General features: G+C 36.3%; 1 protein-coding gene across 10 annotated transcripts in view; it reads left to right on the top strand.

The window, feature by feature from the left end:
- Positions 1 to 16,937, top strand: part of EHBP1 (EH domain binding protein 1) — a gene marked incomplete at both ends in the record, with an annotated part of 344,370 nt that overhangs the window by 227,109 nt on the left and 100,324 nt on the right. For 8 of the 10 annotated variants that reach the window (XM_080711874.1, XM_080711877.1, XM_080711880.1 and 5 more), the window contains 2 exons: positions 1,484 to 2,386; positions 8,849 to 8,992. In XM_080711874.1, the coding sequence (XP_080568000.1) occupies positions 1,484 to 2,386; positions 8,849 to 8,992 (1,047 nt within the window). The remainder of the gene's footprint in view (positions 1 to 1,483; positions 2,387 to 8,848; positions 8,993 to 16,937) is intronic. The other 2 variants (XM_080711883.1, XM_080711875.1) reach the window with 1 other exon arrangement.

Below are 16,937 nucleotides of genomic sequence, written 5' to 3' on the forward strand. Positions count from 1 at the left end.
ATTAAACTACAGGAAGAATACAAGACAAGGATTAAATTCAAAGGTAGAGATATACTTTAACATGTAAGTGCAAAACACTGATTCCTTTTCAATTGTTAGTAATTTCCCAACATTTCTTTTAAGAAGAACTTTGAATTATTCTAAGTCTAGGTCGTTATGAAGAACAGACATAACATTGCAGAGCAAGGGTAGATCTAGAGTCTTTACTTTCTCTGAGAGTGTGTTTAAACCTTTATCCATATTTTTAATGTTTCCTAGCAACAAACACAATGCCGTTTTCAAGGGTTAGTTCAGGATAGAAATAATTGTAAATTGAGAAACAGCTTTGATTCTTCAAAACTAGAAAAACCTGATGTGCCACAGTCACTTAAAGGCTAACAAAAATAATACAATGTAGCTTCACATTCTCAACTAGGTCGTAGTACTCAAAACATTTCATTCTTTCCAACATGGATGAAGTTACAATGAAGAAACTCTTTTTATTATTAAAAATCAATCTTAATATCATAATTGTGCATTTTATTTTATTTTACTTTTTAGTGGTACTGCGGTTCCTGGAAGCTCTTCTACCTCCGAGCTACACTCCCAGACCTATTTTATACTTTTTATTTGGAAACAGGGTCTCTTAAGCCAGCACGGCTGGCTTCAAACCTGCGTGATCCTCCTGTCTCCACCTCCCAAGCGCGGGGATTTACAAGCGTGCGCCGCCACGCCCAGCTATAATTGTGCATTTTAAAAATATTTTTAAGCCGGGCGTGGCGGCGCACGCTTGTAATCACAGAGCTTGGGAGGCTGAGACAGGAGGATTGTGCAGGTTCGAAGCCAGCCTGAGCTACTTAGTGAGGCTCTCAGCAACTTAGTGAGAGTCTGTTTCCAAATAAAGTATAAAATAGGTCTGGGGGTATAACCCAGAGGTAGAAAGCCTCTGGGTTCCACCCCCAGTACCAACACACACACACACACACACACACACACACACACACACACACACACACACACATATATTTCTATATACATAAATTTAAATAGCATCTATTTGTGTTTTATATCAAGTAATTTAGTTGTTACTTCTTTTGACTTATCTAACTATACTTTTAAACCAAATCACTATAATTATGTGACCATGGAAAAGAGAGTTGGTAGCAATAATAAAGGCTGAGATTAATTTGTCTAGTGTTTTCTTTATCTTTAATTCCTTATCTTAGAGTTGATCCTAAGCTCTTATATTTTGTTTTAACTCTCATTTTTGCTTATTTTCTTTTTTTAGAAAAGAATATTTCAGTTGTTATTTAGTAAACTTTTCTTTTGCTTCTTCACCATTTTTGTACAGTCCTATTAGAATGTTATTCTTTTCATGTAACATAATGTCAGAAATATTATGTATCCTGCAACAACAACAAAAACATTAAAATTTTGCTGCTCTAAAAATGTTTGAACTGTATGAACTCTTCAGTACATCTTGTTTTTTTCTTTCCTTTTTAAGGCTTATGATGGATTTGCCAGCATTGGAATTTCCCGGTTATTGGAACCTTCTGATATGGTTTTATTAGCAATTCCTGACAAACTGACTGTTATGACGTATCTTTATCAAATTCGGGCACATTTCAGTGGCCAAGAACTAAATGTTGTTCAGATAGAAGAAAACAGCAGTAAAAGCACATATAAAGTTGGAAATTATGAAACAGATACAAACAGTTCTGTCGATCAAGAAAAATTCTATGCAGAGCTTAGTGATCTGAAGAGGGAGCCTGAACTGCAACAGCCTACCAGTGGACCAGTAGACTTCTTATCGCAGGATGACTCTGTATTTGTAAATGATAGCGGGGTTGGAGAATCAGAAAGTGAGCATCAGACTCCCGATGATCACCTTAGTCCAAGCACATCCTCCCCCTACTGTCGCAGGACTAAAAGTGACACAGAACCCCAAAAGTCCCAGCAAAGCTCTGGAAGGACTTCAGGATCTGATGACCCTGGAATATGTTCCAGTACAGATTCAACCCAAGCACAGGTTTTGTTAGGCAAGAAAAGACTATTGAAAGCAGAGACTTTAGAATTAAGTGACTTATATGTCAATGATAAAAAGAAGGATGTGTCTCCACCCTTTACTTGTGAGGAAACGGACCAGCTAAAGCTTCAGACTCAAAATATCAGTAGTAACTTGGAACAAGATAAAATAGAGAACTCAAGACCCTTAGAATGCAGATTAGATGCTGGATCACCAATCAAACAAGCAAGTTTATCTCCTACATCTAAACTTGGATACTCATATAATAGAGATGCAGACCTTGCAAAGAAAAAACGTACTTCCCTGAGGCAGACAGAGTCGGATCCAGATGCTGACAGAGCCACTTTGAACCATGCAGATCATTCCACCACAGTAGTCCAGGTACGTGAGTTAGAATGATGTGTACATATATTTACTAATACTTTCTTCTATGTTTTTGTTTCTTTTTGTGTTCATAGAACACTCTAAGTTGTTACAGAAGATTAAAGGGGAGGTATAATTTTTCATTTAGAAAATTTGAAATACAAATCCCAATTTTAAGATCAAAGGATAAAGAATGTCAACTTTTCAAATCAAAATATTATTACCTAACTTGTAAAAACTATTTTATCATAAGAATAAGTCAAAGATACTTAAATATTGCATGTATTAATATTATTCTAGAATGTATAATGCCAAATTAAATATTTCCCATTTCAAACATTTTCCTTGAAATATTTAAGTTGCATTATGATAAGAATTTTCAGTCTCATCATTGATTGTGTTTAAAAATCCCAATAGGATCCAAATTTTTTCCTGCAAAGGAAATATAGTACAGTTTTGACCCTTCCCTTATTCGTATTTACCATACTGAAATTCTGGTTCCATAATATATACTATTCTTTTATATACAACAGCAGTAACAAAACTGCCAATAAAATTATGACACACAATTTTATTATCACTTAGAATTTTTATATCTATTAAAAGAACTCATCCAGATTTAGGCATTCATTTTCTTATAACACTCTTACGCAGTCTTAAAAAAGAAATTTTAAGCAAAATAAACTGATGGTATTCTTAAAATATTTTTACACTTACAGTCAAACTTCTGAATCACTTTTTTAATTTAGAGCTGTTGGTAGTCTTCTTTTTCCACACAAGTGGTATTTTCTGTACCGTCAACTCATGGTGCTACAATAGTGGTTCAGAGTGTGATCTGGGCACCTCTGAAGTTCTCCAAGAGGCTTTCAGAGAGCCAACACTAAAACTACTTTTTTTAAAACTACGTTGATAATAATTGTAGGACCTTACTTATCTTTAGCACTCTCATTCTCTCACAAATGTATAGTGGTGTTTTTTAGAGGCTGTGTAACTCCCAATGGTTAACAGATTGAATACATAGAATAATCCAGATGCTTTTTTCTTATATTAAAGAGATTTACAAAAAATGTAAAATTGTGCCATTCTTTTGTTTTTTAAAGTAAAATTTTAATTAAAACATATTAATTTTTAATTAAAACATAAATGTAACCAGAAGGTACCAAGAGAGGATTTTAGACAATAATCTAGAATTATGTTACTTTTTTTCTTTGGCACTGGGGTTCCTGGAAACCCTTCTACCTCCAGGCTACACTCCCAGACCTATTTTATATATTATTTGGAAACAGGGTCTCTTAAGCCAGTGCGATCTTCCTGTCTCTGCCTCCCAAGCGTGGGGATTACAAGCGTGCGTCACCACACCCAGCTAGAATTATGTTACTTTCTTACATAGTACAGTCCACCATCTATATCCATAGGTTCTCTTTTCATCGATTAAATTAACCAGGTATGGAAAATATTGCATCTGTATTGAACATGTACAAAGTTTTTTTCTTGTTATTATTTTCTAAACAATGTAGTATAACAGCTATTTGCATAGCACTTATATTAGGTATAATATGAAACAGAGCTTATTTAAAGCATATGGGAGGATATACATAAATTATATGCAGTTAGTATGCCATCTTATAAGTGACATGAGCATCTGCAGAAAATTCACAGGGGGTCCTAGGACCAATGTGAGGGAGAACTGTCTTCAGAGAGTCATTGACTGTAACACCAAGGAATGCAGTCATGCTACCAGAAGTATTGAGCAACATATAGGAAGACAACTATGTCTTGATTGTGACCTGGATGAAAGAGATTGTAAGGTCCCATTATTCATAAGTTTTCAGAAGTGTTAAAAAAGAATACAGAGGCTAGGGATAGAGCTCAGAATATGGAGTGCTGGGGATGTAGCACTTGCCTGGCATGTGTGAGGCTCGGGGTTCTAGCCCCAGCACTAAAGAGACAAAGTGCATCTTAGAATCAAACAGATATAGAAGCAAGCCCCCATTCTCCTAATCAAAAATCTCAAGTCATAGGTCCTAAGTAGCTGAACCTCCCTGGAAACTTTCATGACAGTATAGAGTTAATATATGGTAGATAATTGGTACACATCTAGTTATTGACAGCTGCAGAATCTGATGAGCCCTAGTTCTAATTTCCAACACAGATTTCTTATAAACCATATTTTTAAGGCTAGTGTCTTTTACAGATAAAAATTGATTAATGTTTTAAAATTTAAAAATAGCTGGGTGTGGTGGTGCACAATTGTAATCCCAGCATTTGAGAGGCTGAGAAAGGAGGACTGTGGTTCGTGGACAGCCTCAGCTACTTAATGAGGCCCTTCACAATTCAGTGAGACCCTGTTTCCATATAAAGAATAAAAAATAGGGCTCAGAGGTAGAATGCCACTGAGTTCCATCCCTAGTACCATAAATATATAAATAAATAAATAAATAAATAAATAAATAAATGTAAAAATACTCTGGACTGAGAATCACTAAACATAGATTTTCATTATGTCTGCCAGTAATTAGTAATGTGACATATTAGTTAGCCTTTGAACTCACTCAATCTTATTTTCCATGTATGTTAAATGAAATAATCTCGAAAAGCTCTTTTAACTCTAAAATTCTGTCATGATGATTCCATTCATATGATTAAAGGCTATACTGAGTCATGGAAGCAGCATCTATTGATAGCTACATGTTTTTTCCATTGGCTATTGATTTATAGGTCAGAAATTTGCTTAGGGTATATTTAAAGGGTTGCTCAGAACTATGTTGGCAAACAATGCCTGACATCAAAAACTGATATAGATGTTGCTTGGTAGATTTTTAAAAGTTTACATATAGCATTTACATTTTGAATAATTAAATACCTGTTTCTCTTTTGTACACTGCATTTTATCAATTCTCAAGTATATATCTTTTTTATATTTTGATCTCTGAAATCAAGGTATTATAGTAGGTAGTATATCAGGATTTGATTGGCAGTATTTATTCTTTCTTAGTAATTGATAAAATAGTGACTCATAATTAAACATTAGATTACAGGAAATTTGGTTACTTAATATGGTTTTACAGAGTTCACAAATATATTATGTTGGCCATTTGAGTGCCTAGTACATGGGGTAACAATTATATGTCTTATATCAAACTTTACAACTCATGAAGTAAGTATATTTTGTATATGGGAAATAAGGAGTTTACAGAATAGTCTACGGTTACATAATGAATTTAAAGTTTGGATTCTGAACCAACCCTGTCTGTTTCCAAAGTGTGTCTCCTAAACTTTATGCTTACATCACCTTGTTTGTCATCATAATAGCACTGGCATTCATAGCCCAGATGTACACAAGTCAGCACTACTGACCGGAGGATAACAGGTTTGAGACCAGTACACACTAACTTAGTGAGACCCTGTTTTAAAATGTAAAAATTCTTTAAAAAGGCTGAAGATGTAGCTCACAGGTATAGTACCCCTGGGTTCAATCCATAGTACCACACACACATACAAATCATGTTTTCAAGAAACATAAATATATTAAGAAAAAGCTCACTATAAAATATTAAGTGAAAAAACATGGTTCTACAGTAATTATCTCTGGTTACAATGATGATTATTTTTTCTTTTTATCAATCTATACAATGTATATGAAGCACATTTTTAATCATAAAATAAAATTTTTGTGTATGTCCTAAGACCAAAGCAGTTCATTTTTCACTCTCTCTATAGCTGGATTGAATCACCAAAGGACTATTGAGCTGGACATGGTGGCACACATCTGTCATCCCAGGTCTTAGGAAGCTGAAACAGGAGGATTGAAGGTTCACAGCCAGTCTCAGCAACTTAGTTTGGCCCTGTTTCCAAATAAAAAATAAAATAGGGCTGGAGGTGTAGCTCAGAGGTAGAATGCCCCTGGGTTATATATATATATATATAATAGGCCTGGGAGTGTAGCCCGGAGGTAGAAGGGTTCCATCCCCAGAACCACCCATACATACATACATACATACATACATACATACATGAACTACTCTCCCCACATTTTAGAAATAAGGAAACTGAGGGATTAAGTAAGTAATCATAGTTAACATTTATTCAGTACTTACCATGTGCTAGTCCTCACTATGTTAGTCCACTATTTAATCTCTATATTCTCCTTTGAGAGTCTGTTTTCATCCTCATTTTATTTTTTTATATTTTTTCTTTTTTGATACTGGGGGTTGAACCCAGGGATATTCTACTTCTGAGCTCCACCCCCAGGCTTTTTTTTTTTTTAACAGCCTTACCAGGTTGGTGAGAGGTCTCCCTGAGGCTGTCCTCTAACCTTTGATCCCCTTGTTTCAGCCTCCCACTTGCTGGGATTATAGGCATGTGCCACCACACCTAGTTTAGCCTCATTTTGCAAGTGAGGAAATGGAAGTTTAGAAAGATCCAGTAACTTTCCTACAATGAAGTGAGGAAACTGGTGGCGCACGCTTGTAATCCCAGCATTTGGGAGGCAGAGACCAGAGAATCGAGATTCACAGACAGCCTCAGCTACTTAGCGAGGCCCTTTGCAACTCAGTGAGACCCTGTTTCAAAAATAAAATTTAAAAAAGACTAAAAAATAGGGCTGGGGATGTACCTCGGAGGTACAATGGCCTTGGGTTCCATCCCCATCTGCAGTACTGCAAAAAAAAAAAAAAAATGCGGTCACTGATTCTGTCATGGCTTATTGACGTGAACTTAGTGAACTTAGAATCTCTCATTACCAGTTAAACATTTCATTTGTATCTATTAAGAATTTTTGTTTAATCCTCTTAAAATCTTGAGTGATGAAAATATTCTGGAATTAGAAATGATAGTTCATAACCTCACAACTATACCAAAAAACAGTGCTTTATACATTTTAAGGAAAATCTTAAGATTACAGGAAAAGTACTTTGAAATAGGTATAGTCAAATACAAAGATCACGAGACCCAAAAACGATGTACTAATCTTGAAAGTTTCATATAATTTTAAATAGGCTTATTTTCATTTCCTTAATCATAAAAATGATAACAGTGAAAGGAAATAAAAGAAATTAAGCAACAGACGAATCATAGTAGTCCCTCAAGCCAGAACTGTTTACTTTAGTAGAAAAGGGGACTTTGAATTATGAAGACTAGGAGCCGGGCATAGCAATGCATTTCTGTAATCCTGCTACTCGAGAGGCTGAAGCAGTATGATTGGAACTTCAAGACCAGCCTGGGCAATTCAATGAGAGCCTGTCTCAAAGTGGGCAGGATGTACCTCAGTGGTAGAGTACTTGCCTAGCATGCATAAGACCCTGAGCTCAATCCTAAGTGCTAGGGGGAAAAGAAAAGAAAAAAGAAGATGGATATTGTAATTAAGAGCAGATTTTCACTGGTGGCCTATTGTTTTATTGGTATCTGTTGTTCTCCAAAAAAAAAAAAAAAATTTTTTTTTTTTTTTTTGGTGGTACTGGGGATGGAATCCTTCTACTTCTGGACTACACTCACAGACCTATTTTGTATTTTATTTGGAAAGAGGGTCTCTTACGCCAGAGATCTATGCAATCCTCCTGTCTTCACCTCCCAAGGGTAGGGATTGCGATCATGCACCACAACTCCCAGCAGTACTTCTTCAATTTTGATATGGTTGTTTTTATTATAAACAATGATAAAGCAAGGGAGAAAACTGGTTTTACATATTTGTCTTTGCCACAGATATTTAATACTCTTTCAAGGTATAAATTTGGAAGATACATTGTTATAAATTCTATAAGAATATAAAAATAAAATTGTGAACTTTTTTGTGGCCTGGGGATTGAACCCAGAGGCATTTTACCTCTGAGCTAAACCCCCATCCTGATTTTAATTCTTATTGGGAAAAAGGGTCTCACTAGGTTGCTGAGGGCCTCCTTAAGTTGTCAAGGCTGACTTCAAACTTGCAATCCTCCTGTCTCAGCCTCACAAGTACTGGGATTATAAGCATGTACCACCATGCCTGGCTTAAAATGTTTTTAATTTAAAAATTGTAAACTTTTAAAATGTCTTTAGTTGCCAGATTATACCGTGTTTATGAGCAAATATGAAGAATACATATCACACATACGTCTTATGAGAATATATTCTAATGAAAAAATATTTAAATTTAATCCAGTTTTAAGCAGTAAATATGTATTTTCTTTATATCAAGATTTATATATTCATTCTATTCTCTTTTTTTTCTGAGTCATAGATTTATATTTATTAAGTCAAGTAGGAAACACACATTCAAGGGAGAATGTAGGCCACTCCAAGAATGAGAGAAGCCTCATTCTGCAGTTTCTGGGCAATGTTATCATATAATATATTATTTATATTCAATATAGATAATTTTAGGAAGCTACAATTTTACTCCTGGCTTCTCTTATTTCAACAGATTAACCTTTAATTAGTTTGTGAATGTAGATTACTTGTTTGTTTTTAATTTTGGCTTCTAAATCTGTATTTTTGCTTTTTAAGCCCCGAATGTTATCCAGACAAGAAGAACTTAAAGAAAGAGCAAGAGTTCTGCTTGAACAAGCAAGAAGAGATGCAGCAGTGAAGGCAGGGAGCAAACAGAACTCCAGCGCAGCCACACCCCTCTGCAACAGGCAGCCAGCTGATGTGAGGAATATTGGTTGAAAAACCATAAGTTATTCATTATAATCACAGCAATAATTAGTGGGGAGTAATTTGCTTGTATTTTGCTGAATTATCTTTCCACAGGCTTTGTATATTTGTAGAGACTTGGTATACTTATTGAACTGATAAATTAACACCTAAGGAACCGTGTTTTCATAGCTTTATTAGCTATGAGAAGTACGATCCTGGAATATAAATTTCACATATACATGAGTAATGTGGTTTTTTTAATTTACATTTTGTAAAGAAAGGCCTATAACTCAGTGGGAGCACAATTGCCTAGTATGTATGACTTCAATCTCTAGAACTACAAAAAAGAAAAAAAAAGTTGTAACTATGATAATATTCTGTTTAAGATTGTATTTTATTCATGGATATTAATTTTGTTGCAGATAATATGATACCTATATTTAATGACTACCTAACATGTGTTTCAGGAACTGTAATTCTTTCTTAAAAAGTTTTTTTATTGGTGCATTGAAGTCATACATCTTAACGGAGTACAAGATGGTAGAGGCATACATACACGTGTATCACTCACTTAGCTCTTCCCTAAATCCCACCCCCTTCCTCCGCCCTCCGTCCTTCTCAAGTTTTCTTAGTGACTGACTTTGATATGTTTGTGAATGTACATCATGTACATGAGGGAATTTCCCTCCAGCCCCTCCCCATGCCCCTCAGTTAGGTTGCCCTGTTTGCTCATCTGTGGTTTCTCCTTCTTCGTCTAGAGGTCCTCCTATGACCATTTTACTCCCTAGCTTCCTCAAAAGAAGGAGAGCATCTGGTTTTTACTTTTTGTGACTAATCTCACTTAGCATAATGTTTCTCCAGTTACGTCCATTTCCCTGTAAATAACATAATTGTGAGGAACTCTAGTTATTTTACTTAATTCCATGAAGATACTCAAACTACTTTCTAGGATAAGAAAATGAGGCCAGCCAGTGTGGTGGTACATGCCTGTAATCCCTGTACTTGGGAGGCTGATACAGGAGGATTGCAGGTTCAAGGCCAGCTGCAGCAATTTAGCAAGACTTTAAAAAAAAAAAAAAAAGGACTAGGGGGGTGTACGCTTATAATCTCAATACTTGGGAGGCTGAGATAGCAGGTTCAAGTCCAGCCTCAGCTACTTAGTGAGTCTCTCCATAACTTAGACCGTTTCAAAATAAAGAATAAAAAATGGGGCTGGGCGTGTAGCTTGAAGGTAGAATGCTCCTGCGTTAATTCCCCAGTACTGCAAAAAAAAAAAAAAAAAAAAAAAAAAAGGAAAAGAAAAGAAAGGAAGAAAATGAAGCCAGTAGGCAAAATAACTTATATAAGCTCCTAGAGTCAGTAAATGGTGAGTTCTCCTATCATATACTGTTATTCTGTATTAAATCATGTTTTTATACATGTTTTTCTGTAGTGCTTCACAAGTAATAGTGAACATAAAATAGGGGTTCTTAAGTATAAAAAGTCACACACTTCTTCATAAATATGAAAATTTTAACAACCCCTTCTACCACCAAACTCACATATACTTAAAACTTCATACTCTTTTTAAAGCTTTTCAGATATCAGTGATAATAATCTCTAATTTGGAGCATTGTTTTTTTAAAGTTCAAATCCTTATGCATTTTAGGATACAAAATAGTTTAGTGGGCTACCATATCTTATTTTTTTAATTTTTATGTGGATCATATTGAAAATGGCACACATTCAGACTGCTTGCTGCCCTCTCTCCCCATCCCACTTCCCGTTTTCCCCTCCAAACAATGGTGTCCAGGTTGACCATGCTACATTCATACTTTTACACACATTCAGATGTAGCTCCTCCATTAATCAACCTCAGCCTTCTCTCTCTCCTACCCTTCCATTTCAGCTTTGATGAGATTTCCCCACTATTATCTGGAGTCCCTCTGATATACCTAATACTCCCTAGTTTGGACATATTTTTGTTTTTGTTTTGTTTTGTTTTTTAATTTTTTATTGGTGCACTGTATTCATACTTGGACATATTTTTGAGAAAACATATGTCCCTTCTCTTTCTGTGCCTGGCTGATCTCACTTAACATAATGGTCTCAAGGTCTTTCCATCTTCTTGTGAACAACATGATTTTCTTCTTCTTTATTGCTGAATAGAATTCCATTGTGTGTATTTCCCATAATTTTGCAATCCATTCATCTGTTGATGAAGATCAGGTTGGTTCGATATTTTGGCTATTACAAATTGTGCTACTGTGAATATGGGTATGCATATGTTACTGTAGTTCTTTGATTTCAACTCCTTTGGAAAGATACCCAGGAGTGCTATATTTGAATCATATGGTGGATCCATTCCCAGTTTTTTAAGGAGACTCCACATTGATCTCCATAGTGGCTGAACTAGTTTGCACTCCCACCAACAGTGTAAAAGAGTTCCTCTTTCCCCACATCCTCACCAGCATTTGTTATTTGATTTCTGTATGCTTGCCACTCTTACTGGGGTTAGATGGAATCTCAGCATAGTTTTGATTTGCATCTCCCTGATGGCTAATGCTATTTAACATCTTTTCATGTATCTATTGGCCATGTGTATCTCTTCTTTTGTGAAGTATCTATTCAATTCAGTTGCCCATTTCTTGATTGGGTTATTTGTTTTGCTAGTGTAGAGTCTTTTGAGCTCTTTGTATATTCTGGATATAAGAATGGTGACTGGTAAAGATCTTTTCCCATTCTTTTTTTTTTTTTTTTTTTGTGTGTGTGTGTGTGTGTGTGTGTTTGTGTGTGGTACTGGGGTTCCTGGAAACCCTTCTACCTCTGGGCTACACTTCCAGACTTATTTTATATTTTTATTTGGAAACAGGATCTCAAGCCAGCGAGGCTGGCTTCAAACCTGCGCGATTAATCCTCCTGTCTTCCCCTCCCAAGCACGGGGATTACGAGTATGCGCCACCATGCCTGGCATGATCTTCTCCCATTCTGTAGGCTTTCTCTTTAGGTTCTCTATGTTTTCCTTTGATGGGCAGAAACTTTTAGTTTGATGCCATCCCACTTGTTAATTCTTGCTTTAATTTCCGGAGCTTTGGAGGTTTTGTTGAGAAAGCTGCTGCCTCTGCCTATATATTGGAGTCTTGAGCCAATGCCCTCCTCTAATAACTTCACAGTCTCTGATCTAATTTCCAAGTCTTCGGTCCATCTCGAGTTGATTCCTTTGCATGGTGAGAGGTAAGGATTTAGTTCCATCTTTCTACAAATGGATAGCCAGTTATCCCAGCACCTTTTGTTGAAAAGGCTGTCTTTTCTTCTGTTCTGTTGGTCAGTATGCCTGTTGTTGTGCCAATACCATGCTGTTTTTACTATTACTCTATAATATAATAAGAAGTCAGGGATTGTGATGCTTCTTACATGGTTCTTATTGCTGAGGATTGCTTTAGCTATTCTGGGTCTTTTCTTTCTCCAGATAAAATTCATGACTGATTTTTCTAGGTCTATTAAGAATGTCATTGCTATTTTGATAGGAATTGCATTGAATCTATAGATCACTTTTGGCAGAATGACCATTTTGATGATATTTATTTTGCCCTATCCATGAGCAAGGGAGATCTTTCCATCTTCCAAGGTCTTCAATTTCTTTCTTTAATGTTTTATAGTTTTCATTTGGGAGGTAAGGCAGGAGGATTGCAAGTTCAAGGTCAGCCTGAGCTACTTAGCAAGACACTATTTCACAATAGAAAATAAGTTTGCGAGTGTGTAGAATACCTCTGGGTTCAATCTCTACTACTGCAAAAAAAAAAAAAAAAAGGTAGGGGAATATCAGGAATATCTTTTTTATATCTTTTTGACTATTCAAAGCATGGTTTCAGAGTGGGGATGCTGCTCAGTAGTGGGTTGTTTGTCTACCACATGAAGCCCTGGATTCAATTCTCAAGAATGCGGGAGGGAAAAAAACAAATAAGAGCCATGGTAGAGCACACCTCTGGGCTCAAGCCCTACTACAACAAAAAGAAAGACAAAGAGAGACAGACAGAAAGGAAGGAAGGAAGGAAGGAAGGAAGGAAGGAAGGAAGGAAGAAAAAACTGATAATTGCTCATAAGCATTTATTAAATTAGATAGTCTTTTTTTGTGGTGCTGGGGATTGAACCCAGGGGATCCTACCTCTGAGCCACACCCCCAGTCTGATTTTTTATTCTTTATTTTTGAAACAGGGTCTCACTAACTTGTAGAAGGCCTCACTAAGTAGTTGAGGCTGTCTGTGAACCCAGGTTCTTCTGTCTCAGCCTCCCAAGTACTGGGATTACAAGTGTGCCACCACTCCCTTCTCTCTTATATTTTTTTGTAACATGGAAATTTCTACCTTTCTGAAAAGCAGCTAGACTTCATAAGATGCTCATTCTAGGTTTTTGTTTTTTGTTTTTTGTTTTTTTTGTTTTTTTTTTTTTTGGTGGTACTGGGGTTCCTGGAAGCCCTTCAACCTCCGGTATACACTCCCACGGGCTACGCTCCCAGACCTATTTTTTAAACATTTTTATGTGGAAACAGAGTCTCTTAAGCCAGTGAGGCTGGCTCCGAACCAGCGCGATCCTCCTGTCTCTGCCTCCCAAGCGCGGGGATTACAAGGGAGCGCCACCACGCCCAGCCGTAGGGTTTTGAATATAAGCTGATTGGTAGAATACTTGCTAAGCCTATGCACGGTCCTGGGTTTGATTCCTAACACCACACAAGAAAGAAAAGAAAAAAGAAGAAATGCTCATTCCTTTAATTCAATAATTCCACTAACATAGATATGCATATTTTATTCATAATATTACTTATAGTAGCAGAAATTTCAAAGTGGCCTAAATGCCCAAATATAGGGAAATGATCAAATTTCCACAAATACATATGCTTAGTATGTAGTCATTTAAAAATAATCTATTAATCTATTAGGCAATGTTTTGAAAGAATATTGAAAAGACAGAAGAAAATGCTCACTGTATCATTTTGTATAAAAGATGTGAAATAATGGTATGTCACATACTCTCCATTTTGAAATAATATAAACTCTTTCATACTTGCATTAAAAAAAAAAAAGTTAAGCCAGGTGTGGTGGCACACACTTGTAATCCCAGCATTTGGGAGGCTGAGACAGGAAGATCACAGTTTGCAGACAGCCTCAGCTACTCAGTGAGGCCCTTTGCAACTTATTGAGACCCTTTTCCCAAATAAAGAATAAAAAATAGGGCTGAGAGTATAGCTTGGAAGTAGAATGCCCCTGGGTTCAATCCCTAGTACTGAAAAAAAAAAAAAAAAAAAAAAAAAAGAAGAAGAAAAGAAAGAAAGGTAAGTAAAGTTTTGGTATTTAAATAGAATGTTTTTAGCTAATTTTTTTCTTAGCATGCCCAAACTAGACTAAAGCACTTTTATTAGACTGGGATTGTGTTTTAGTATCTGTAAGGTGGTGTGTGTGTGTGTGTGTGTGTGTGTGTGTGTGTGTGTGTGTGTATGAATGGGTATAATTCAAAGGTTGAAAAAATTAAAAGACAGAACTTTTCATTTTCACAGTTGATTTAAGTTTATGCCTGGGTATGGAATAAGGTATGTAATATATGGCTAATTTAGTAAAAGATAATACTGTTCACACTGAGAAAATATGAAATTCTTGATGACTGTTATTACTGATAAATAATAAATTATGGTGTTTCACAAAATATTCTATTGTTTTTTTCACTACTGCTTGGATTAGCTTTGTTGTATTCATGTATTAGCTATGATTGGTAAGGGTTGAACCCAGGGCTTCATGCATGCTCTGCAAATGCCCCACCACTGAGCTACATCTCTAGCCCTGAAACTATGCTTTAAAAGTCCAGAAGATATTTCCCTATACTTGTTTCCTTCCCTTTCTTTCTTTCTTTCTTTCTTTCTCTCCTTTCCTTTTCTTTTCTTTCTTTTTTTCTTTCTATTTTGGTACTAGGAATTGAATTCAGGGGCATTCTACAGGATCTCTGAGCTGGGCATTCTACCCCTTGCCCTTTAAAAAAAAAATTGTTTCTAAAACAGGGTCTTGCTAGGTTGCTGAGAGTCTTGCTACATCATTGAGGCTGTCCTTGAACCTGTGATCCTCCTGTCTCAGCCTCCAAAGTACTGGGATTAAAGGCATGTGCCACCATGTCCAGCTTCCTTACCTTTTAAGTTATCAAATGCTACATTCAAGAAGGAAAGGAGGGAGGGAGAAAGGAAGGAAGGAAGCCACTGCAAAACTGCTGGCATAAAGCCATCATTGTATTCTGCTCACAGTTCTGTGGTTTCACTTCTGTTGGCTACGACACTGTGGAAGTGGCGTTTTCTGCTCTCCACAGTGTCCGGGGCTGGCTTTCAGCTAGGACCTCTCTTACAAACGGTAGGCTGGAACACCTACCTATACATGGCCTGTATTTGATCTCTACTTTTCTAGTTTGTGTTTCCTTACAGCATGGCAGCTGGCTTCTAAGAGCAAGTGTCCCCAGAGAATAAGGTGAAAATGCATGCATTCTTATCATTCGAGGTTTTCCCCAATAGAAAAGTTGAGGGGAAAATTTTATGTGAAATTTCTATTTTGGTACTAGGAATTGAATTCAGGGGCATTCTTCCTCTAACCCTTAAAAAAAAATTGTTTCTAAAACAGGGTCTTGCTAGGTTGTTATAGAAAGGAAAATTAGTGGCCTGTCTCAGTTATGAACATAAATGCAAAAATCATAAATAATACCTAGGCATGGTGGTGATAACACAGAGCTACACAGAATACTGAGGTAGAAGGATTGCTTGAGTCTGAGAATTTCAGACCTGGGCAACATATTAAAACTCCATCTCAACAGAGAAAAAAATTATAAACAAAACATTAGCAACTCAGTAGTACATAAAAATTAGCATACCCTTGCAGGGCATGGTGGCGCACGCTTATAATCCCTGCGCTTGGGAGGCTGAGACAGGAGAATCTCATAGATTCGAAGCCAGCCTCAGCTACTTAGTGAGGCTCTCAGAAACTTAGTGAGACCCTGTTTCCAAATAAAATATAAAATAGGGCTGGGAGTATAGCCTGGAGGTAGAAAGCCCCTGGGTTTCACCCCACAAGTACCACCAAAAAAAAAAAAATAATAATAAATAGCATGCCCTGACCAATTTTAATTTGTTTAGGAAGAAAATGTTGTGTAATATTTAAAAAATCAAATAATATAATTGACCACATTAATAAAGTAAAGAAGAAAAGTCTAGCAATTATTTTATTTTATTTTTATTTTATTTATTTTATTTTTATTTATTTTATTTATTTTTTTTATTTTATTTTCTTATTTCTTATTTTTTGCGGGCCTGGGGCTGGAACCCAGAGGCATTTGACCTCTGAGCTACAACCCTTGCCCAATTTTTTATTCTTTATTTTGAAACCGGGTCTCACTAAGTTGTAAAGGGTCTCACTAAGTAGCTGAGGCTGTCCACGAACCGCGATCCTCCAGTCTCACCCTCCCGAATGCTGGGATTACAAGCATGCGCCACCATGCCCGGCTCTAGCAATCATTTTAATAGGTATAGAAAAAAGTTTGAAAAATATCGACATCTATTCATCGTCTAGTGGCAAAAATAATAGTTCCTAGCAAATTAGGAATAGAAAGGAAATTCAGTAATCTGACAGAATATAAAAGTCTTGTAGCAAACATTATAGTTAGTTATGAAGCATTCAAAGCTTTCTAATTAAAACAAGATAAAAGACAGGGAAGTTCATTATCACTTCTATTCAACATAACAATGGGTTTCCTAAAACTAAAAGAAAAAAGTGTAAAAAGAATGTAAGGCTAGCAAGAAACATGAAATTAATATAAAAATGGAACTTGCAAGCCAGGCGTGGTGGCGCACGCTTGTAATCCCAGCATCCAGGAGGCAGAGACTGGAGGATCACGGTTTATCGACAGCCTCAGCTACTTAGCAAGGACCTTTGCAACTCAGTGAAATCCTGTTTCA

This window comes from Muscardinus avellanarius (genome assembly GCF_963383645.1).
Source record: "Muscardinus avellanarius genome assembly, chromosome: 15".
NCBI lineage: Eukaryota > Metazoa > Chordata > Mammalia > Rodentia > Gliridae > Muscardinus > Muscardinus avellanarius.